At 34.6% G+C, this 16,791-nt stretch overlaps 1 protein-coding gene across 4 annotated transcripts; it reads left to right on the forward strand.

Annotated features, from left to right (window-relative positions):
* The first annotated feature begins 4,396 nt into the window (after nt 1-4,396).
* Nucleotides 4,397-14,220, forward strand: LOC115984310 (protein FAR-RED ELONGATED HYPOCOTYL 3). Of its 4 annotated transcripts, XM_031107296.1 has the most exons (11): nt 4,398-4,791; nt 8,439-8,603; nt 9,341-9,474; nt 10,432-12,641; nt 12,724-12,780; nt 13,015-13,083; nt 13,185-13,253; nt 13,350-13,418; nt 13,509-13,559; nt 13,648-13,727; nt 13,809-14,220. In XM_031107296.1, exons 4-10 carry the CDS (start codon nt 10,470-10,472, stop codon nt 13,702-13,704), a joined length of 2,544 nt encoding a protein of 847 aa, XP_030963156.1. In that variant the 5' UTR covers nt 4,398-4,791; nt 8,439-8,603; nt 9,341-9,474; nt 10,432-10,469; the 3' UTR covers nt 13,705-13,727; nt 13,809-14,220. The 4 variants fall into 4 exon arrangements, with proteins under 4 accessions (XP_030963157.1, XP_030963158.1, XP_030963156.1 ...); XM_031107297.1 differs by lacking the exon at nt 8,439-8,603 and having other exon boundaries at nt 4,397-4,791; nt 9,341-9,436; XM_031107295.1 differs by lacking the exon at nt 8,439-8,603 and having other exon boundaries at nt 13,809-14,189.
* Nucleotides 14,221-16,791: the final 2,571 nt, after the last annotated feature.

Below are 16,791 nucleotides of genomic sequence, written 5' to 3' on the forward strand. Positions count from 1 at the left end.
GAAATTACAACCGAAATATTTGAATAAGGGAGACAAATATCGATATTGGCATGGAAATATAAACAATAAACTTTGCAAGCACATGCAAATAATTAACATTCTCCAATAAACTTTATGATTTCTCAATAAGCAGATTATACTTTGCAACAATCTTTATGATTAAGTTCACATACACTTCATGCGTCACCAATATGAAATAGAAGGGAACACAGATTTCCAATTTTAAAATTTTATTTCTTTCATATTAAATAATTATAATTTTACTTATCATATTTTGGATAATCATTATGTTCATCTAGCAACAAAAACCACTGGTTTTGGACTTGATCTGGTTTGGCTAATGGGTTCACAATGAGCCGATGGTTTTGGTGGATGGGTTCACGTTGCTCTACGATTTGGGTTTTGAGTTAGGCAGAAATGGTGTCGTATAATTACAGGTTTTGTGTTTTGATTTTTTGGGTGAAACGCCGTCGTTTTTACTATGCAAGCTCTTCATTTTGTCTTAACTTAAATGACATTGTTTGAGGCTAAGGGGTGTAATTTGTAATTTATTCTTAAATAAACCTAAAATTTAGAGAATTGAAATGAACGAAAACAAAGTTAGAGAACCAAAAAGAATTTAGTTAAACTTAGAATGTGTGTTTTGCATTTTAGCCAAAAAACTACCAACAAAAAATCTATATCTTTTAATAAATGCTATGTAAATAACTATCGGAAATTAGGGGCTTCCTAAATGGACACTAGGAGGCACTTTGGTTTTTGTGTTTTCATCACCCATAACTCTGTTTCCATCACCCATAACTAAAAAATGGTGAGACCCACAGAGAGAAACATTGTTTGGATGTGTTTTCAAGTTTTGTTTCTATCACTCAATTTTCTGATTTTTGAGTGATGAGTTATGAAAACTGAAAATACACTTTAAGTGTTTTCAAGTTATCAAAACTTAGTTTCAATGGCATTTTCGTAATTAAACCCACATATACGGTACCCACTCTCTTGTCAAGTCATTTTCCTTCTCTCTCCCACTGGTCACTCTCCTCTTTTCTTTCTTTTTGTCTCTCTTCTTTCTCTGGTCTTCGCTGCACTCCATTCAGTTCTTTCTTTTCTTTTTCTTTTTTTTGTTCTTCATCATAGAACCCATTTGGTCTTCGCTGCAGTTCTTTCTTTCTTTCTTTTTTTTTTCTTCGTCACAGAACCCATTTGGTCTTCACTGTAGTTCTTTCTTCTTTTTTTTTTTGGTTCTTCATCACAAAATCCATTTGTTCTTCGCTACAGTTCTTTCTTTCTTCTTCTTCTTTTTTTTTTTTTTTGGTTCTTCATCACAGAACCCATTTGGTCTTCATTGCAATTCTTTCTTTCTTCTTTTTTTTGGTTCTTCATCACAGAATATTTTTGGTCTTCGCTACACTCCATGACCAGTTATGGATGTCTTAGACCCATTAAAAAAAAAAAAAAAAGAGAAAACAAACTTTTCAAGCTTCAAGATACAAACATGAATGGGTCATGACGGAGGAGATCGTGCTGCCGTACACGTTAGAGAGATGGGTGTTGTTCACTAGTGGCGGTCCTAACGAGGCGAGGGAGCTTTTGAAATTTTTATGGGTTTGGGTTTGTGTTTTGGGAGAGTAACAGGGGTGAAGGGGAAATGAGAAAAGAGAAAATGGTGGGGAATGGGTTCCACAGGTAGGCTTAACAGAAGGGTTTGACCAATTTACAAGTATGAGTCCTACAAAAAAGTAGAAAAATTTGAGTGATGAGAAGCTGAGTGAAGTGTGCCAAACGGGTGGGTATAAGAAATTAGGGTATTTTAAGTGATGAGTGATGAGTGACAAAAATTGAGTGAGGAGTGATGAGTGATGAAAAAAAAAAAAAAAAAAAACCAAATAGCCCCTAGATTTCTCCAACAAAAGGACAAAGTTTGGTTACAACTCTACGCAATATATTTTTATTGGATGTGAATTTTAAGAAATCTACCATTGGATTAAATTTTCTTCTTAGAGCATTACCATCAGGTGTGTTAAATGCTTTGGCATTTGACACACCAAATACCAAAAAACCACTCTCATTAGATGTTGTAAATGCCAAAATATTTGGTATGAGTGAATAGTACGTTTTCAAATATGAGAGCATATGGACAGAAATGGCATAAGTTTTTAATATTTTTTTATTCTTTTTTTCTCTCTCCTCTTTCATCACTTTATTCTTTTCTCTTCTCTTTTTCCATCACTCTCCATCTCTTCTCTCTTAGTCCTTTCTGCTCAAGATCTCTCTCATCTTTGCTAAAGATCTCTTGCCACCAACCTCCATAGCCCTCGCCGCTGACCTCCCACGCTAGGTCTCTCATTTCTTCTCTCTCTGTCACTCTCTATCTCTTCCCTCTCCTCCCTGCTCAAGATCTCTCGCCACCTCACCTCACCGCCAACCTCCACAGCTCTCACAGCCGACCTTCAGATCTCTTAATCGGGTCGTGGGTATGAGATTTAGGATGTGTTTCGATGTGTGGTTTTTGAGTCATTGATTGATCGAGTGCTTGGGATTTTGGGCCAGTGGTGGTGTTATGGTTGTGGTAGTGGTTGGTTGAGTTTTGGGGCGGCGATGTTTGTGGCTGTAGTGGGCTGGTGGTGTTTGTTGAAAATTTTGAGTTTTTTTTTTTTTTTTTTTTTCTCTCTCTCTCTCTCTTTTGTTGAGGATTTTGGATTTGGAATTTGTTGGAGATCCAGTGATTGTGGTTGTAGTTTGTGGTTGTTGATTTGCCATTGGTGGTGATTTGTTGTTGCCGTTGGTGGTTAGTTTATGGCAGTTTTGAGTTAATATATTATTAAATGTGTTGGATATATTATTTTAATGTTTAGAATCAAAGAATAGAACATGTGATACATGTTGTATTGTAAAATGATGTGGTAAAATAAGTATATTTTTTGATGTGCTAAAATGGCATAATTTTGCAACGCTTGATGGGAAGGATCTTATATCCTCCATACTTGCAAAATTTCCTATAATTTCCTATGCCATCAATCAAATGTTTAAATTTCATGTTTTTATAATCTAAAATTATGTATAAAAAATAAGTTTATGGATCAAATAGCAAATAATGTTTGATTGACACGAAATTTGACATGCAACAAACATAAAGAACATGCAATCCGATAATTAGATTTTCAAAATATGTAGTTATATTAATTTTTTTAGTGGAAATTGTATCCATTGACTACATCCAAATTTCTAACCAAACTTTGTGCTTGACGATATTACTCACATTAAGAGTCTTTATTTATTTATTTATTTTAAGTAGTCTTTTTAATTATTTTAGTAGAAGTTGTAGTCATTGGCTACAAACTAGTTTGTAGCTTACCTTGTTTGGTTCCTTCAATAACTCATATTTTGTTTTCATTTTTATTTTCAGTATTCATTTTTTTTTTTATCAATTTTCTGAATATAAGAACAATAAAGCACTAGTACACTATTTGTCATTTGATTCTTAGGGTCTGTTTGGATACCACTTATTTTGCTAAAACTGAAAATTTATTACTGAAAGTACTATAGATAAAGGTAAAAGTTAGCTAAAATAGTACAGTGACCATGAATAGTACTAAAAAGTGTAGTGGAGCCTATAAATAATAGCAAAAATAAACTGAATAGTGAAATAGTTTTCATTTTTCATTGGTATCCAAACGGAGGCTTACATATGAAATAAAAACAACTTTTTTTTTTATTTTTTATTTGATAAGCTCACAATATTTTTCCATAATCTTCGGCTGTTGTTGTTGTTGTTGTTTTTTTTTTTTTTTTTTTTTTTTTTTTTTTTAAATTTATAAAAATGTCACTAAACTCATTTTACCAAAAATAAAAATGATTACAAATTGTTTTCATTCTCACATTTTTTTGCTATTAAAATCGAATATGAGAACAAAAAAAAAAAAACCCAAACCCAAACAAATTTTTTTTACTATGGGTTCCACCAAAAACATAGTATATAGAGTAATGCTAGGGACACATAAAATAACACAACTTGTGTCACAACTCCCTCATGTGACAAGTTGTGAGTGGTAGAGATGTGTTCCCACATGAATCCACCATCATACCTATGCTACTCACAACTTGCCACGTGGACGAATTGTTATATAAATTGTGTCATTTTATATGTCCCTAACATTACTTCGTTTTTAGAAAAACTAAACATAGTTTATAACCCGACTAATATTTCTTAGTGCTTCGAACAAGTTAAAATTATTATCTCTGCCCAAAAAAAAAGTGTTAAAATTATTTATACAAAAAAAAAAAAAAAAACCCTTAAAAACAGCAATATAACGATAATCCTAAAAAAAAAAAAAAAAAAAAAAAACCAGAAAGAAAGAAACCGCATTTTGATTTAAAAAGGTGTTGGCTTGTGTTTGGTCCACTCGCTCCACCCCTCGCGTGACCAAAATTTTTCTTTCTTTCTTCAGTTTTCAGACGGTCAGACCCGCTGGCTGCTGCTGCTTCTTCTTCTTCTTCAATCTTTGATCTTTCGCTCTTGCTCTACTCTACTCTGATAAATTATTTTTATTATTTTGGTTTTGGGTTTATTGAAATTGTTGTTTTTATTAATTAATATAATTTTGAGTGAGCAAGTAAAAACTGAAAAAACCCCCAAAATTTTCCCCCAAAAAAATCGCTACTCGCTGAGAGAGCGTGTAAGACCCCAAACCCTAAAAACATTTCTCTCTCTCTCTCACACACATTTCATTTCAAACCAAACGCTCTTTCCTCACTCGCTTACACTCGCTCCTGCTTCTCCGATGCTATTCACAGGTCTGTTTCTTTCTCTCTCTCTCTGAAATTTTAGTTTTTTTTTTTTTTTTTTTTTTAGCCAATCCAATTTGTTTAATTTTCTTACTTCTCTGTTTGGTTGCTCAGAAAGTGTGGGAAACTGAAAAATAGAATAGTGCCTTGAGTTGTTGCAATTATGTGATTTGTGTATTGTTACTAACACTAGTCAGCTATTCAGAGCTGAGTAGTCATGTGTAGAGAGCAGAGAATGTGATTTTTTGAAGCATTAGGGATTAAATTCTCGTCCAATTCCCTTGTTTTTTGGAGTAAAAAAAAAATTAGGGGTGGATATTATGCAATGAGCAACCGTATCATTACTTTTATACAAATTAGCTTGCCTTGTTGGTTGCAATTAGATTGGGAATTGTGATTAAGGAATAGGAATTTTAACCTAGTTTTCTTGTATTAGCTTGTATTTATTGTCATTAATATAAAAAGCATAGTATAAGGTGATTGCCAAACTACGTGGGTGCATTGGCCATGTTTGTTAAAAATATTTTGAGTTACTATTGAAATTCTTTGGTTAGAATCTGGCCTTTACTCTTCTTAGATAATCTTACATTTTTGGGTTTCTGATTTTACAACTTTTGATTTTAATCTTGAATTTAATTCATGATATGCAGCTGGAATCCTTCTTCAAATTTGAAAATAAAAGGTTGAGGGTATCGGGTGAATGGGTCATTGTAGTTTTGTCTTTGTTTCTTACCAACCACTTTTTGGTGGGTTGGGGGAGACCTCGTTCTTGTAGTATGTGTGGGTCCCACATGTTGTGAGAGAATATTATTTTATTTTTATTTTTATAATTCAGTAATTGGCGGAGGGGGATTTGAACCCTGGATCTCTCCTTTAAGGAAAGATTAGGAGGTGCCAATCAATTGAGTTACAAGGTTCTTGACAAGAGAGAATTGTATTATAAGACCATCTCATAAGATAATGTTCCCCGCTTGAGGAGGGGGACTATGCAAGTCAAAAAAAGGGGGATTTTTTATGAATCCCTCTTGATAACAAGCTTGTAAGCTATTCAAACCCCCCCCCCCCCCCCCCCCTTTTCTCTCTTTTTTTTTTTTTTTTTTTTTTTTTTTTTTTTTTTTTTTTTTTTTTTTTTTTTTTTTTTTCCTTATAGGTTGTGGTTTTGAACCCAAAACCTCACCTCCATCCCGATATTATGGAAAGAGAAAGTATCATTTGAGTTAAAGCCCTTTGGCGTTATGCCCTATGACGATTGGGACTAAAAGTATCTTCCAAAATATAGTACAATAATAAATTTCAATAATTTTTATGTTTTGGTGAATTTTTAGTCATTCCTTTCCAAATTGGATGTTTTGTTTGTTCTGGCATTCCTCTCCCACCAAATGCACCACATTAAACAATGAGGAATTGCCTTCCAAATTTCTATGCACCCATATCGACCAAAACTGCCTTGCCAACAAGCTAACAACTCCATGACTCCTTTAGGCATAACCCACTGAATCCCAGACATGCTAAAAACCATAGAGCATACCTCTCTGGCAATATAACAATGAAGAAGTAAATGATCCATTGTTTCCCCACTCCTCTTGCACTTACAGTGCCAATCCACCACAAGAATATGTCTTTTCTTCAAGTTTTCTATAGTTAAGATTTTCCCAAAAGGTGCAGTCCAAACAAAGAATGCTATTCTTGTTGGGCCCTTAGGCTTTCAAATGCTTTTCACCCCACCATTTGAGTTTTGTTTAGAAGGGGGCCAACAAAGTTTATCTGTGCCATTACCTCTAACTGAATTAGTTAAATTAAGTCCAAGAAACCTGATATTGATTCCAATTCCTGATCTCCAACATAAATTCAAAGCTTAATGTACAAAACTGTTCCGAAATTCCTTCAACCCTACTGTTTTGCAACCTTTTTTTGAGGAAATTTTTCTATGGGTCTGAAAATTTGAATTCATTGCTTCAGATGAATGATCAGCCACACTTTCTTTTCACCCCTTAAACAGTAGAGGCCCAGGGGATTTCTCCATTTAGAATATACAGTCTCAGGTTTTTGTGTGGGTTTGGGTAGAGTCGATATCTTAGTTATCCTTTCTTTGTTCTCCCCTGCTTTCAGTGTGCATGCCTTGCACCATGCAAGCATAACTGTGTCCCACTGTCCAATTATACTGAAATCATTTTTGCAACTAATTTCATTAATCATTTATTATTAAAGTAATTCCATATAAACATGTGATGTAATGATGGAAGATTCCCATCATTTTGTACCAAAATTTTCCTATAATTATTTGTATTTAAAATTTTAAAGCATCCATTGAAAGCAACAGATCATCATGGGTTTGATTCTGGGAATCAGCCTCTTCAAAAAATTGGGGGCAAGGTTGCCTTCCAATTGCCTCTCTTAGAACTCACAAAAGTGGGATTTTGTGTAATGGTATTTGATAAGTAAGAAAATTTTATTGAAAAGAGACTACTTCATGCAAAATGAGATAAAGTAGCCTAAATAATTACAAAGAAAACAGAAAATTATATACAACGAGAAACTAGGAATAGAATCTCTATTTGTGAGTCCCCAAGCTCGAGACCAATCAAACAAAGTCCCAACAAAATGAGCAAGAAGCTGGTCCCTTGAACTCTCCAAATCCTCAAACGTTCTCCTATTCTGTTCTTGCCACAGAGTCCAAATCAAACAAAGGGGAACCAAATTCCAAATATCCGACGAATTTTTTCCATATATATATATCCATCAAATATTCAAATCTTAGAATTTCTCTTAGATGCTATGGCTGATTTTCAAAGATTATATTGGGTATCCAGTTTTAGTTGGTATCTGTCAGTGGATCATGTGTGGACCAATATCTAAAATGATGATTTAAATTCTAGCCCACAAGACTTGTAAAAAAACACCTGAGACACCTAGTAAAGATTATGAAAAAAAAAACTATAAAATTGGTTGTCTAGAAATTGATTAGCAGATAATGCAATTTAGAGTCTTATTATCTGGGTCCTGTTAAAATTTTAGGTCAAATACACATTAAATTTAGGTGCAGGGAATGCAAGTTTGATAGGAGTAATAATTAAAATGATGTGCCGAATTTTAATGCATTAGACTTGTAAGAGCAATGAGCTCTAGCTCAAATGCCACCTCCACCCCTTGTAAGAGCAAAGTGAAGGTTGAGGTAGTGGGTTCAAGAAACACAATGTGCGTGTAACTTAATTTAAAAAATTCATGCAAGGATACCTTTATTTCACTCTCTCAAACTGCTCAAGCCTATCAAGTGCGAAGAATAAAGCTCTTTGAAGAATCTTAGAAAATGAGAGAATTAGACACCTAAGATATTGGTGATGTGGTTGATTTTTACTGCTGACAGGATAAAATAGTGTGAAAAAGCCAATTTAAAGAGAACCTGATGTTTAATTAAATCCTTTAAACAGTTAAAAGAGACACATAACTACCTAAAACAATAATGTAGTATTGCTTTTTGAGAGGAATTTTCCTTTCTGGTTTGAACTATGATTGTAGCTGAGATTTAGGATTGAATAAGGACTGTCCTTTTTCGCTCAGTGGATGCTAGTATTGACCTTTGTATGTATATTTCATAGTCTTAATATTACATAGTTTTATTATTGGCATTTTGGGAATTTCTATTTGTTGTACTTTAGAGGTCGAGCCTGGCCTTGGTGCAAAGGAAGGTGTCTTCCACCAAAAGCGACAGGTTGTGGATTCGAGTCTAGGAATCAGCCTCTCCAAGGAAAAAAAAATTGGGGGTAAGGCTGGCTACTATGACCTCTCCTAGATGTCACAAAAGTTGGAGCTTTATGCATTGGGTACGGCCTTTCTTTTTCTTTGTCATATCCTTTTTGCATAGCTAGTCTCAAGCTTTGATAAAGGAGGATTGCAAGAGGTTGACAGCCTGTCTGAAACTTTTGTCATGTCTTATGAACATGGATCCTGTTGATCTGAATGTATTTGACTCTTGGGTTGAGGCAAATACTTATGTAATCGATGATACTTTTTGAGAGTTATCTATTGTCTTTGGCAAAAAATTAAGAGTAATTTGGTTGCTTTAGATTGTTTGGGCATTGCCTGTGTAAAAATTAAAATTAATTACTATTTAGTCTTGGACTTTCTCATATAAAAAAAAAAAATTAGTCTTGGACATTCCATTTACTTGTTATGGATGAAAAGATGCCACTTAGTAGTTTGGTTAAAAGTATTTCTGGTTGGCTTGTAATAGAAACCAAACCTTCAAAAGGAAGTTTGTGCCTTCAAAAATGAAAGAAAATTTTATTTTATTTTATATTATTTTTGGGTTTTTCTTTTTAAGACATTAATTTGAAGGTTATACAATCCACCTTGAGTGCCAATGTGAACAGGTAGAGAGGGCTTTTCTTTTGTAGTTTGTCAATGGATTTAAAATGATCAAAATGATCTCTAGAAAACATTTTTTCTAAGCTACTTGGTATTGGGGATAACCTCATTGTGCTTCTAATTTAGCTTATTAATTTCCTGCTGTGGAATGTAGATGTATAAATTTTGACGTTAATATCAACTTTCCTTTCAGCAAACATACCCTAAAGCATGGACAAAATTTAGATGCACGACGCAGGTCTTGGAATGTGAATTGGAGCAAGAAGGGACAAGCTGTGCAAGATTCAAGGTTTAGATTGTTGGAAGGGTCCTAAAACTTTCTCTAATGTTTTTTTTTTTTTTTTTTTTTTTTTTTTTTAATATATGCATTTGTGTGTATATGTGCTTCACTTATATATCATCTGTGTTATCACAAACCAATGAAATAAACATAAAAAAGTGTAAAAAATTTTATTAGTTAGTTACACACCCACTCATTGGATCTTGAACTCAAGACCTCACCCTCCACCTAGCACCTATAAGGGAGGAGGTGCTAGTTGGGCTAAAGCTCATTAGCATAAATGTGTCAAAACAATTTTCTCAGATAAATAGTGGTGTCTCATCTTCTGTAATGGATAACCTATGTAAAAGAGTAGTTATTATTTTATTATTTTATTTTTGTTGTTAATCTAAACAAGTTTCAGCTTTAGAAAAATGGATTGTATCTTTTGCTGGCTCTGCTTGTCTTTTGGCTGTTGGTTGAGAAAGAAGTCCGGCCCTGTTAAAAGAAAATCTTGAATGCTACAAGCATACTAGTTGAAAACTTTGAATAATGATATTGATGTATATCGTCCATCAATATCATCAATATCACGTTGGATGATATTGATGTATATTGTCAATCATGGCTTTGTGAGAAGTTATTGGCCTTTGGTGCTCTTAACTGGAGTTAATTGCCTTTGTTATTGTGAAATAACATGTTGTGCAATGCAAATTTCTATTACATGCTAGGTGTTCTTTGTATATTTGATTAACTGTGGTTTTAGATTAGTTTACACATTTTTCTACCATTTTTATTTTTGAGGTTAGTGTTACTTTAAATAATATAGGCTCAAAATTCACTAACGAGTCAAGAAGAGTAGAAGAGCTTAATATTTTTATTTAATTGTCCGTTGTCATAATAGTCATGAGTATTAATGGTGCAATTTTGTTTTGTAGTTGTCAAGTGGTTTGACACAGACATACTTATCAAAAAAAAAAAAAAAAAATGGTTTGATACTAACGTGTTGTCTTTCCTTTTTTCAGCCTGGATAATCATTTGCCAGACGTAATTTACTGACCTCATGGACATAGATCTTAGACTACCTTCTGGTGAGCATGACAAGGAAGATGAAGAGCCAAATGCGATTGATAACATCTTGAATGGTGATGAGAAACTGCATAATGGAGATATAGAGGGTGAAAATATGGTTGATGTTGGAGTCGAGGTGCGTGTTGAAGATGGTGGGGATTTGAATTCTCCCATAGTGGATATGGGAGTGTTTAAAGAAGATACCAATCTTGAGCCACTTTCTGGTATGGAATTTGAATCTCATGGGGAAGCATACTCATTCTATCAAGAATATGCTCGGTCTATGGGATTCAATACTGCAATACAAAACAGCCGCCGTTCAAAGACTTCAAGAGAATTTATTGATGCAAAATTTGCTTGTTCTCGATATGGGACAAAGCGAGAGTATGACAAATCCTATAATCGACCACGTGCCAGGCAGAACAAGCCAGACTCTGAAAATGCAACGGGTCGACGGTCATGTTCAAAGACAGACTGCAAAGCAAGTATGCATGTGAAGAGAAGGCCGGATGGAAAATGGGTTATACATAGTTTTGTTAAGGAGCACAACCATGAGCTGTTACCAGCCCAGGCTGTAAGTGAACAAACAAGAAAGATGTATGCTGCAATGGCTAGACAATTTGCCGAATACAAAAATGTTGTTGGTCTTAAGAATGACCCCAAAAATCCATTTGATAAAGGTCGGAATTTGGCACTAGAGACAGGAGATGCTAAGATCTTGCTTGATTTTTTCATACAGATGCAAAATATAAATTCAAACTTCTTTTATGCAATAGATCTGGGAGAAGATCAACGGCTAAAAAGTTTGTTCTGGGTTGATGCTAAAAGTAGGCACGACTACAACACTTTCAGTGATGTAGTTTCATTTGATACTACGTATGTTAGAAACAAATATAAGATGCCACTTGCTCTATTTATTGGAGTGAATCAACACTATCAATTCATGTTGCTTGGATGTGCTCTGATATCAGATGAAAGTGTGACTACATTTTCTTGGCTAATGCAGACATGGCTGAAAGCAATGGGTGGGCAAGCTCCAAAAGTATTAATCACTGACCATGACAAAGCCATGAAATCAGCTGTTTTAGAGGTCTTTCCAGATACTCGCCATTGCTTTTGTTTGTGGCATATATTGGGGAAGGTTTCTGAAAATCTTGGTCACACAATGAAACGGCATGAAAGTTTTATGGCAAAATTTGAAAAATGCATCCACAGGTCATGGACAAATGAAGAGTTTGAAAAACGGTGGTGGAAAATTCTTGAAAGATTTGAGCTCAAAGAGGATGAATGGATGCAGTCACTATATGATGATCGTAAACTATGGGTGCCAACATACATGAAGGATGTTTGTTTGGCTGGAATGTCAACAGTTCAGCGATCAGAGAGTGTAAATTCCTTTTTTGATAAATTTGTGCACAAGAAAACCACAGTACAAGAATTTGTGAAACAGTATGAATTAATTCTACAGGATCGGTATGAAGAGGAAGCCAAGGCAGATTCTGATACTTGGAACAAACAGCCTACATTAAAATCTCCTTCACCGTTGGAGAAGAGTGTTTCTGTAGTATACACACATGCTGTGTTCAAGAAATTTCAAGCTGAGCTTCTTGGTGTAGTTGCTTGTCATCCTAAAAAAGAAAGACAAGATGAGGCAATCACTACTTTCCGAGTTCAAGAATTTGACAGGAGTCAAGACTTCATGGTTATATGGAATGAAATGAAATCAGAAATATCTTGTATATGCCGGTTATATGAATACAAAGGTTATCTTTGTAGACATGCAATGATTGTTCTTCAAATTTGTGGCCTTTCTGCCATCCCATCTCAATATATTTTGAAACGTTGGACAAAAGATGCAAAGAGTAGGCATTTATTGGGAGAAGTATCTGAACTGGTACAATCTAGGATGCAACGTTACAACGATATATGTCAACGGGCAATGAAACTGAGTGAAGAGGGATCCCTTTCTCAGGAGAGTTACAGTCTTGCAATCCGCACACTAGATGAAGCTTTTGGAAGTTGTGTTAGTATGAACAATTCTAGTAAGAGTCTCACAGAAGTTGGCACGTCAGACACTCACGGTCTACTTTGCATAGAAGAAGATAACCAAAGTAGAAGCATGGGGAGGACAAATAAAAAAAAGAATCCAACCAAGAAAAGAAAGGTTAGCTGTTGATTGCGACTGGCTTGCTTATGTTTGTATTCAAGTGATATTCATTAAATATGACCTCCTTCATAAATTGCAGGTGAACTCAGAGTCAGATGTTATGACCGTTAGCACACAAGACAGCTTGCAGCAAATGGTTTGTCCCTTCTTATGAATAGTTAGCCTTTAAAGAAACACTTTATTTTTGGGTTATTACATTATGTACTTTAAGTTGTGTCATACTGGAAATAATGTTTTTGTGTATATGTGGTTTAATTGTGCTCGGTAGAACTAACTCAGGAAAGTCCGATGCTACTTTGTGGACTGTGCTAGAATTATTTTATTTTGTAAAAGAATAAAAATAACTAACATCAAGGAATTTTATTTGTAGGACAAATTAAGCTCAAGAGCAGTAACCCTTGATAGCTACTATGGCACACAACAGAGCATGCAAGGAATGGTATGATGAACTATAGCTCCATCATGTATCTTACAACTATGCAAAGAACATAATCTTTTTTTTTTTCCCCTTTTCAATTTATACTTTTAATATTTTTGCAGGTACAACTGAACCTAATGGCACCAACACGTGATACCTACTATGGGAATCAACAGACCATTCAGGGGCTGGTATATCATATATATATAACTGCAATGCATAAACTGGTGATACTGCACTAAATATGTTAATAACTTAATATTGAAATCTGGGTTTCATGTGTGTAGGGTCAATTGAACTCAATAGCACCGAGCCATGATGGTTATTACAATGCTCAGCAAAGCATGCATGGGCTGGTATAGCACCCTATGATGCTAGCCATAATTTTCAGTCTATTACCTTGTTCAAATGGTGTCCTTTTATGATTTGGGGTTTTATATTTGCAGGGACAAATGGATTTTTTCCGAACACCAACTGGTTTCACTTATGGCATTCGAGTAAGTTTGCGTGGTTATTCTAACAATTCTGTAGGATCATGTCATTTGTACCACAGGACTTATAATGGGTTTTTCTTCCTCATGGCAGGATGATCCCAATGTAAGAGCTGCACAGTTGCATGATGATGCATCAAGGCATGCATGAGACGTACCTTTCTCGCTAAGAAGGTAGTTCTCTCCAAGCAATAATCATTATCTTGAATCCCGTTACTTTTGAAGTATAAATTGAATGCTTTACTTTGTTTGTAGGCAAAGTGAAAACAATGTGTTGAAGCGAATGTCTCTGTAAAGAATGAATTGATCATGCTTTGTGGATGGAAGGATTATGATAGAGAACCTCTTCTTTGGCATGTATAAAATAAGATTAGATATAGGCTGTTGTTTTATCTTCACCATCTATTTTATAATAGAATCTCCCTAAGAGTTGGAATAGATTCTGAGGTAGGGATTATATCTTTTGTAAAGGTTGTTGTAATATTGTATCTGTGATTGTTAAATCTAGATAGGAGTAGTTGAAATCAGTAAAACAAATTCCAAGTTCATTACAATTGGCTAATATGCCATCTGTGTAGGCTGTAGTCCACAAGTTCTAACAGTAGAAAAGAATGTTGGAACTAGTTCTCTTTGATCCACCATTTCTACTACCCTTTGTCCTTTGTTATATTGTTATTAATTATCATTTTCTGTTGGGTTGTGCTGGGGGGTTGCGATAGGTTTTGAATATGGACTAGGCTACTCTTTTTAAGAGTGAACTATAGCACAGTCCTCTCCTTTTTCCTCCCGAAAGACTAAAAGCAGGGCACCAATAAGCTTTACTTTTATTTCCCCCCTCAATGGGCAAGTTCCAGATTACATACTGATACCAGTCAGCTCTTGTTTATTTATAGTTTTTTTTTTAGTTTCACTTTTCTTTTTTTAAGATAAAATTTGTTTATTTACCCAATTTATATTTTGAGATTTTTGTAATTACTATCCTTGGACGTAGATGTGATTATCAATTTGGTTCTTTAATTTTTATTATAACAATAAATCAAACCCTGCACTTTGGTTTATAATAAATTAACTAGGCTAAATTATAAATTGCATCCGTTAATTTATCTTAAAATTCAATTTAGTCCTGCGTAACTTTTGATTTATTAATATATATATATATATATATATTTTTTTTTTTGATAAGAAGCATGAAATATTCATTCAACTTGAAAAGAGTTACAACAGAAAAAGCATACAAACATTGGGAGAAAATCATAAACAATTACACACCACTCTCCTCAATGAACTCAAGAGCTCAGCAATATTTCTGAGTTTGCATATTAACATTTTTGGGGTCTCTTTTCTTGGGCTCTAGTGGTGGGCTCATTAAAAGGAGAGATATTACTTGTGGTTTTCGGGCGGGGAAGTCCTTGGACCAAAGAAGAAAACATTTGAAAGCCCAAAATCGATTTTTGGCCTCAGAGGACCATTGGGAAACCCGTGAGTGCTCAACAGAGGAGGGTGCTGGGCTCAAGGAGCAAACTACTGCCAGCACAGTTGAACAGTTGTCTTTCTTCGTACCCAGGCTCACCGGACTAACAGCCATCGGAATCTGAAAACCGGTATCTTCCTCTCTTCTTTCTTCCTCCAACCCGCCTCGGCAATCAGCACAATGTTTCTTAAAAACCCCCTTCCTCCAATCGGACAGAACTTGAGACCTAGACCGAAGAAACCCACCAAAACCCAAAACACCACAAATAAAGCAAAAGGAAGGCAGCCACTCCATTTGAAGACTAGATCTGAAATAAAACTGGAAGATCTTTATTCCTCTATCTACAGACCTTAGATCCAAACCCATCTTCCAGGCAGATCTTGGAGTAGACTTGAAAGCTCGCACACGCTCCTCTAGGATGTCTGATCTCATGGCTGAAGTGGAGCTTTCATCATTCTCAAACGTGGTGAGATGAAAATGCAGAAGTTCTCCAGTGGTAGCTTGATCCATGTTGCTGAGGGGATCTTGAAGGCTACAGAGACTTAGAAAATACCCAAATAGGGAGGGAGGGCTTGTACCAAGGCAAGAGAAAAACAAAAACTCCTACTGAGGGAGAGAGAAAAAACTACTATAACTATTACATTTATTCAATATCTCCATCTAATTCTTTTACAATGTGTTGTTAGGTGTCTTAAAAATGATGTGTTGGAAATTCAAAAAAAAAAAAAAAAAATTATGTTGCTTTGGGACGCTTAACTGTAACCCCTTTAACATAAGATTGAAAATGAAAGTAAGTTATAAGATTGAAATTAATAAGTTAGAAGTTACATGACTAAGTTGAATTTTAGGTTAGATTAAAAAAAAAAAAATTGAATTTTAGGTAAGCTTACTAGGTACAATTTGTAACTTTACAAATTAATGTTTTGAAAGTTTTTCTATTAAAGCTTATGAGATTTTATAATGTAATTTACACTTATGGGGTGTTTGGTTCGCTTGATAAGTCAAAAGTTACATGACTAAATTGAATTTTAGGTAAACTTATTGGGTACAATTTGTAACTTTACAAATTAATATTTTGAAATTTTTTCTATTAAAGCTTATGGGATTTCGTAATGTAATTTATACTTAGTAATGATAGGTACTTCAAAAAATTAATGGTGTAACAAAAATCATTTTCAAATCATTGTATAGTTTTTAAGGTAAAATATTAGTAGAAGGTGAGATTTTAGAATTGTTTAAATTACAATGTTCAGATGGAAAGTTGAAAGAACAAATAGATGCTAACCGTAAAATTCAAGGGTGATATTTGTGAACCCTTCTATTCTTAAGTAAAATAAGTAAGTGAAAATAACCCTAAATATTAGAAAGCCATGCGGTTTGGGTGATAATTTGACAATGAAATTGTGTTACAGCCTTGTAGGAGCTAATGAAAGTTACCGTTAGTACAACGAATCTTCTATTGCATAGTACAATTGCTTTGTTTTTATGAAGTTTACCATAATCATGTAACAGTTAAGTTGGTTTTCACGAGAGAGAGAGAGAGAGAGAGTGTGTGTGTGTTGATACCCAAAATTTGAGGGTTCTGCCAAGCCCAAGAAAAAGGAGAAAAAAGAGAGCATATCCTGCCAAAGACAAATTGAAGATTCAACCCCAAAAGGGAGTCAACAAAGGAGAAAAAAGGTAAAATGGGAAATTGGCTATCCAACCTCAAGTGTAAAAGGGAATGGCTTGGCTGGCCAAAGCAACATCAAGGTAAGAGGGAAGAAT

Source organism: Quercus lobata, chromosome 4, assembly GCF_001633185.2.
Source record: "Quercus lobata isolate SW786 chromosome 4, ValleyOak3.0 Primary Assembly, whole genome shotgun sequence".
Classification (NCBI taxonomy): Eukaryota; Viridiplantae; Streptophyta; class Magnoliopsida; order Fagales; family Fagaceae; genus Quercus; species Quercus lobata.

Coding starts and splice junctions, on each gene's coding strand:
- LOC115984310 (XM_031107297.1), top strand. CDS start 10,470: ATGGACATAGATCTTAGACTACCTTCTGGTGAGCATGACAAGGAAGAT. Junction 12,642..12,723: donor ATCCAACCAAGAAAAGAAAG/GTTAGCTGTTGA, acceptor CATAAATTGCAG/GTGAACTCAGAGTCAGATGT. Junction 13,254..13,349: donor AACAGACCATTCAGGGGCTG/GTATATCATATA, acceptor TCATGTGTGTAG/GGTCAATTGAACTCAATAGC.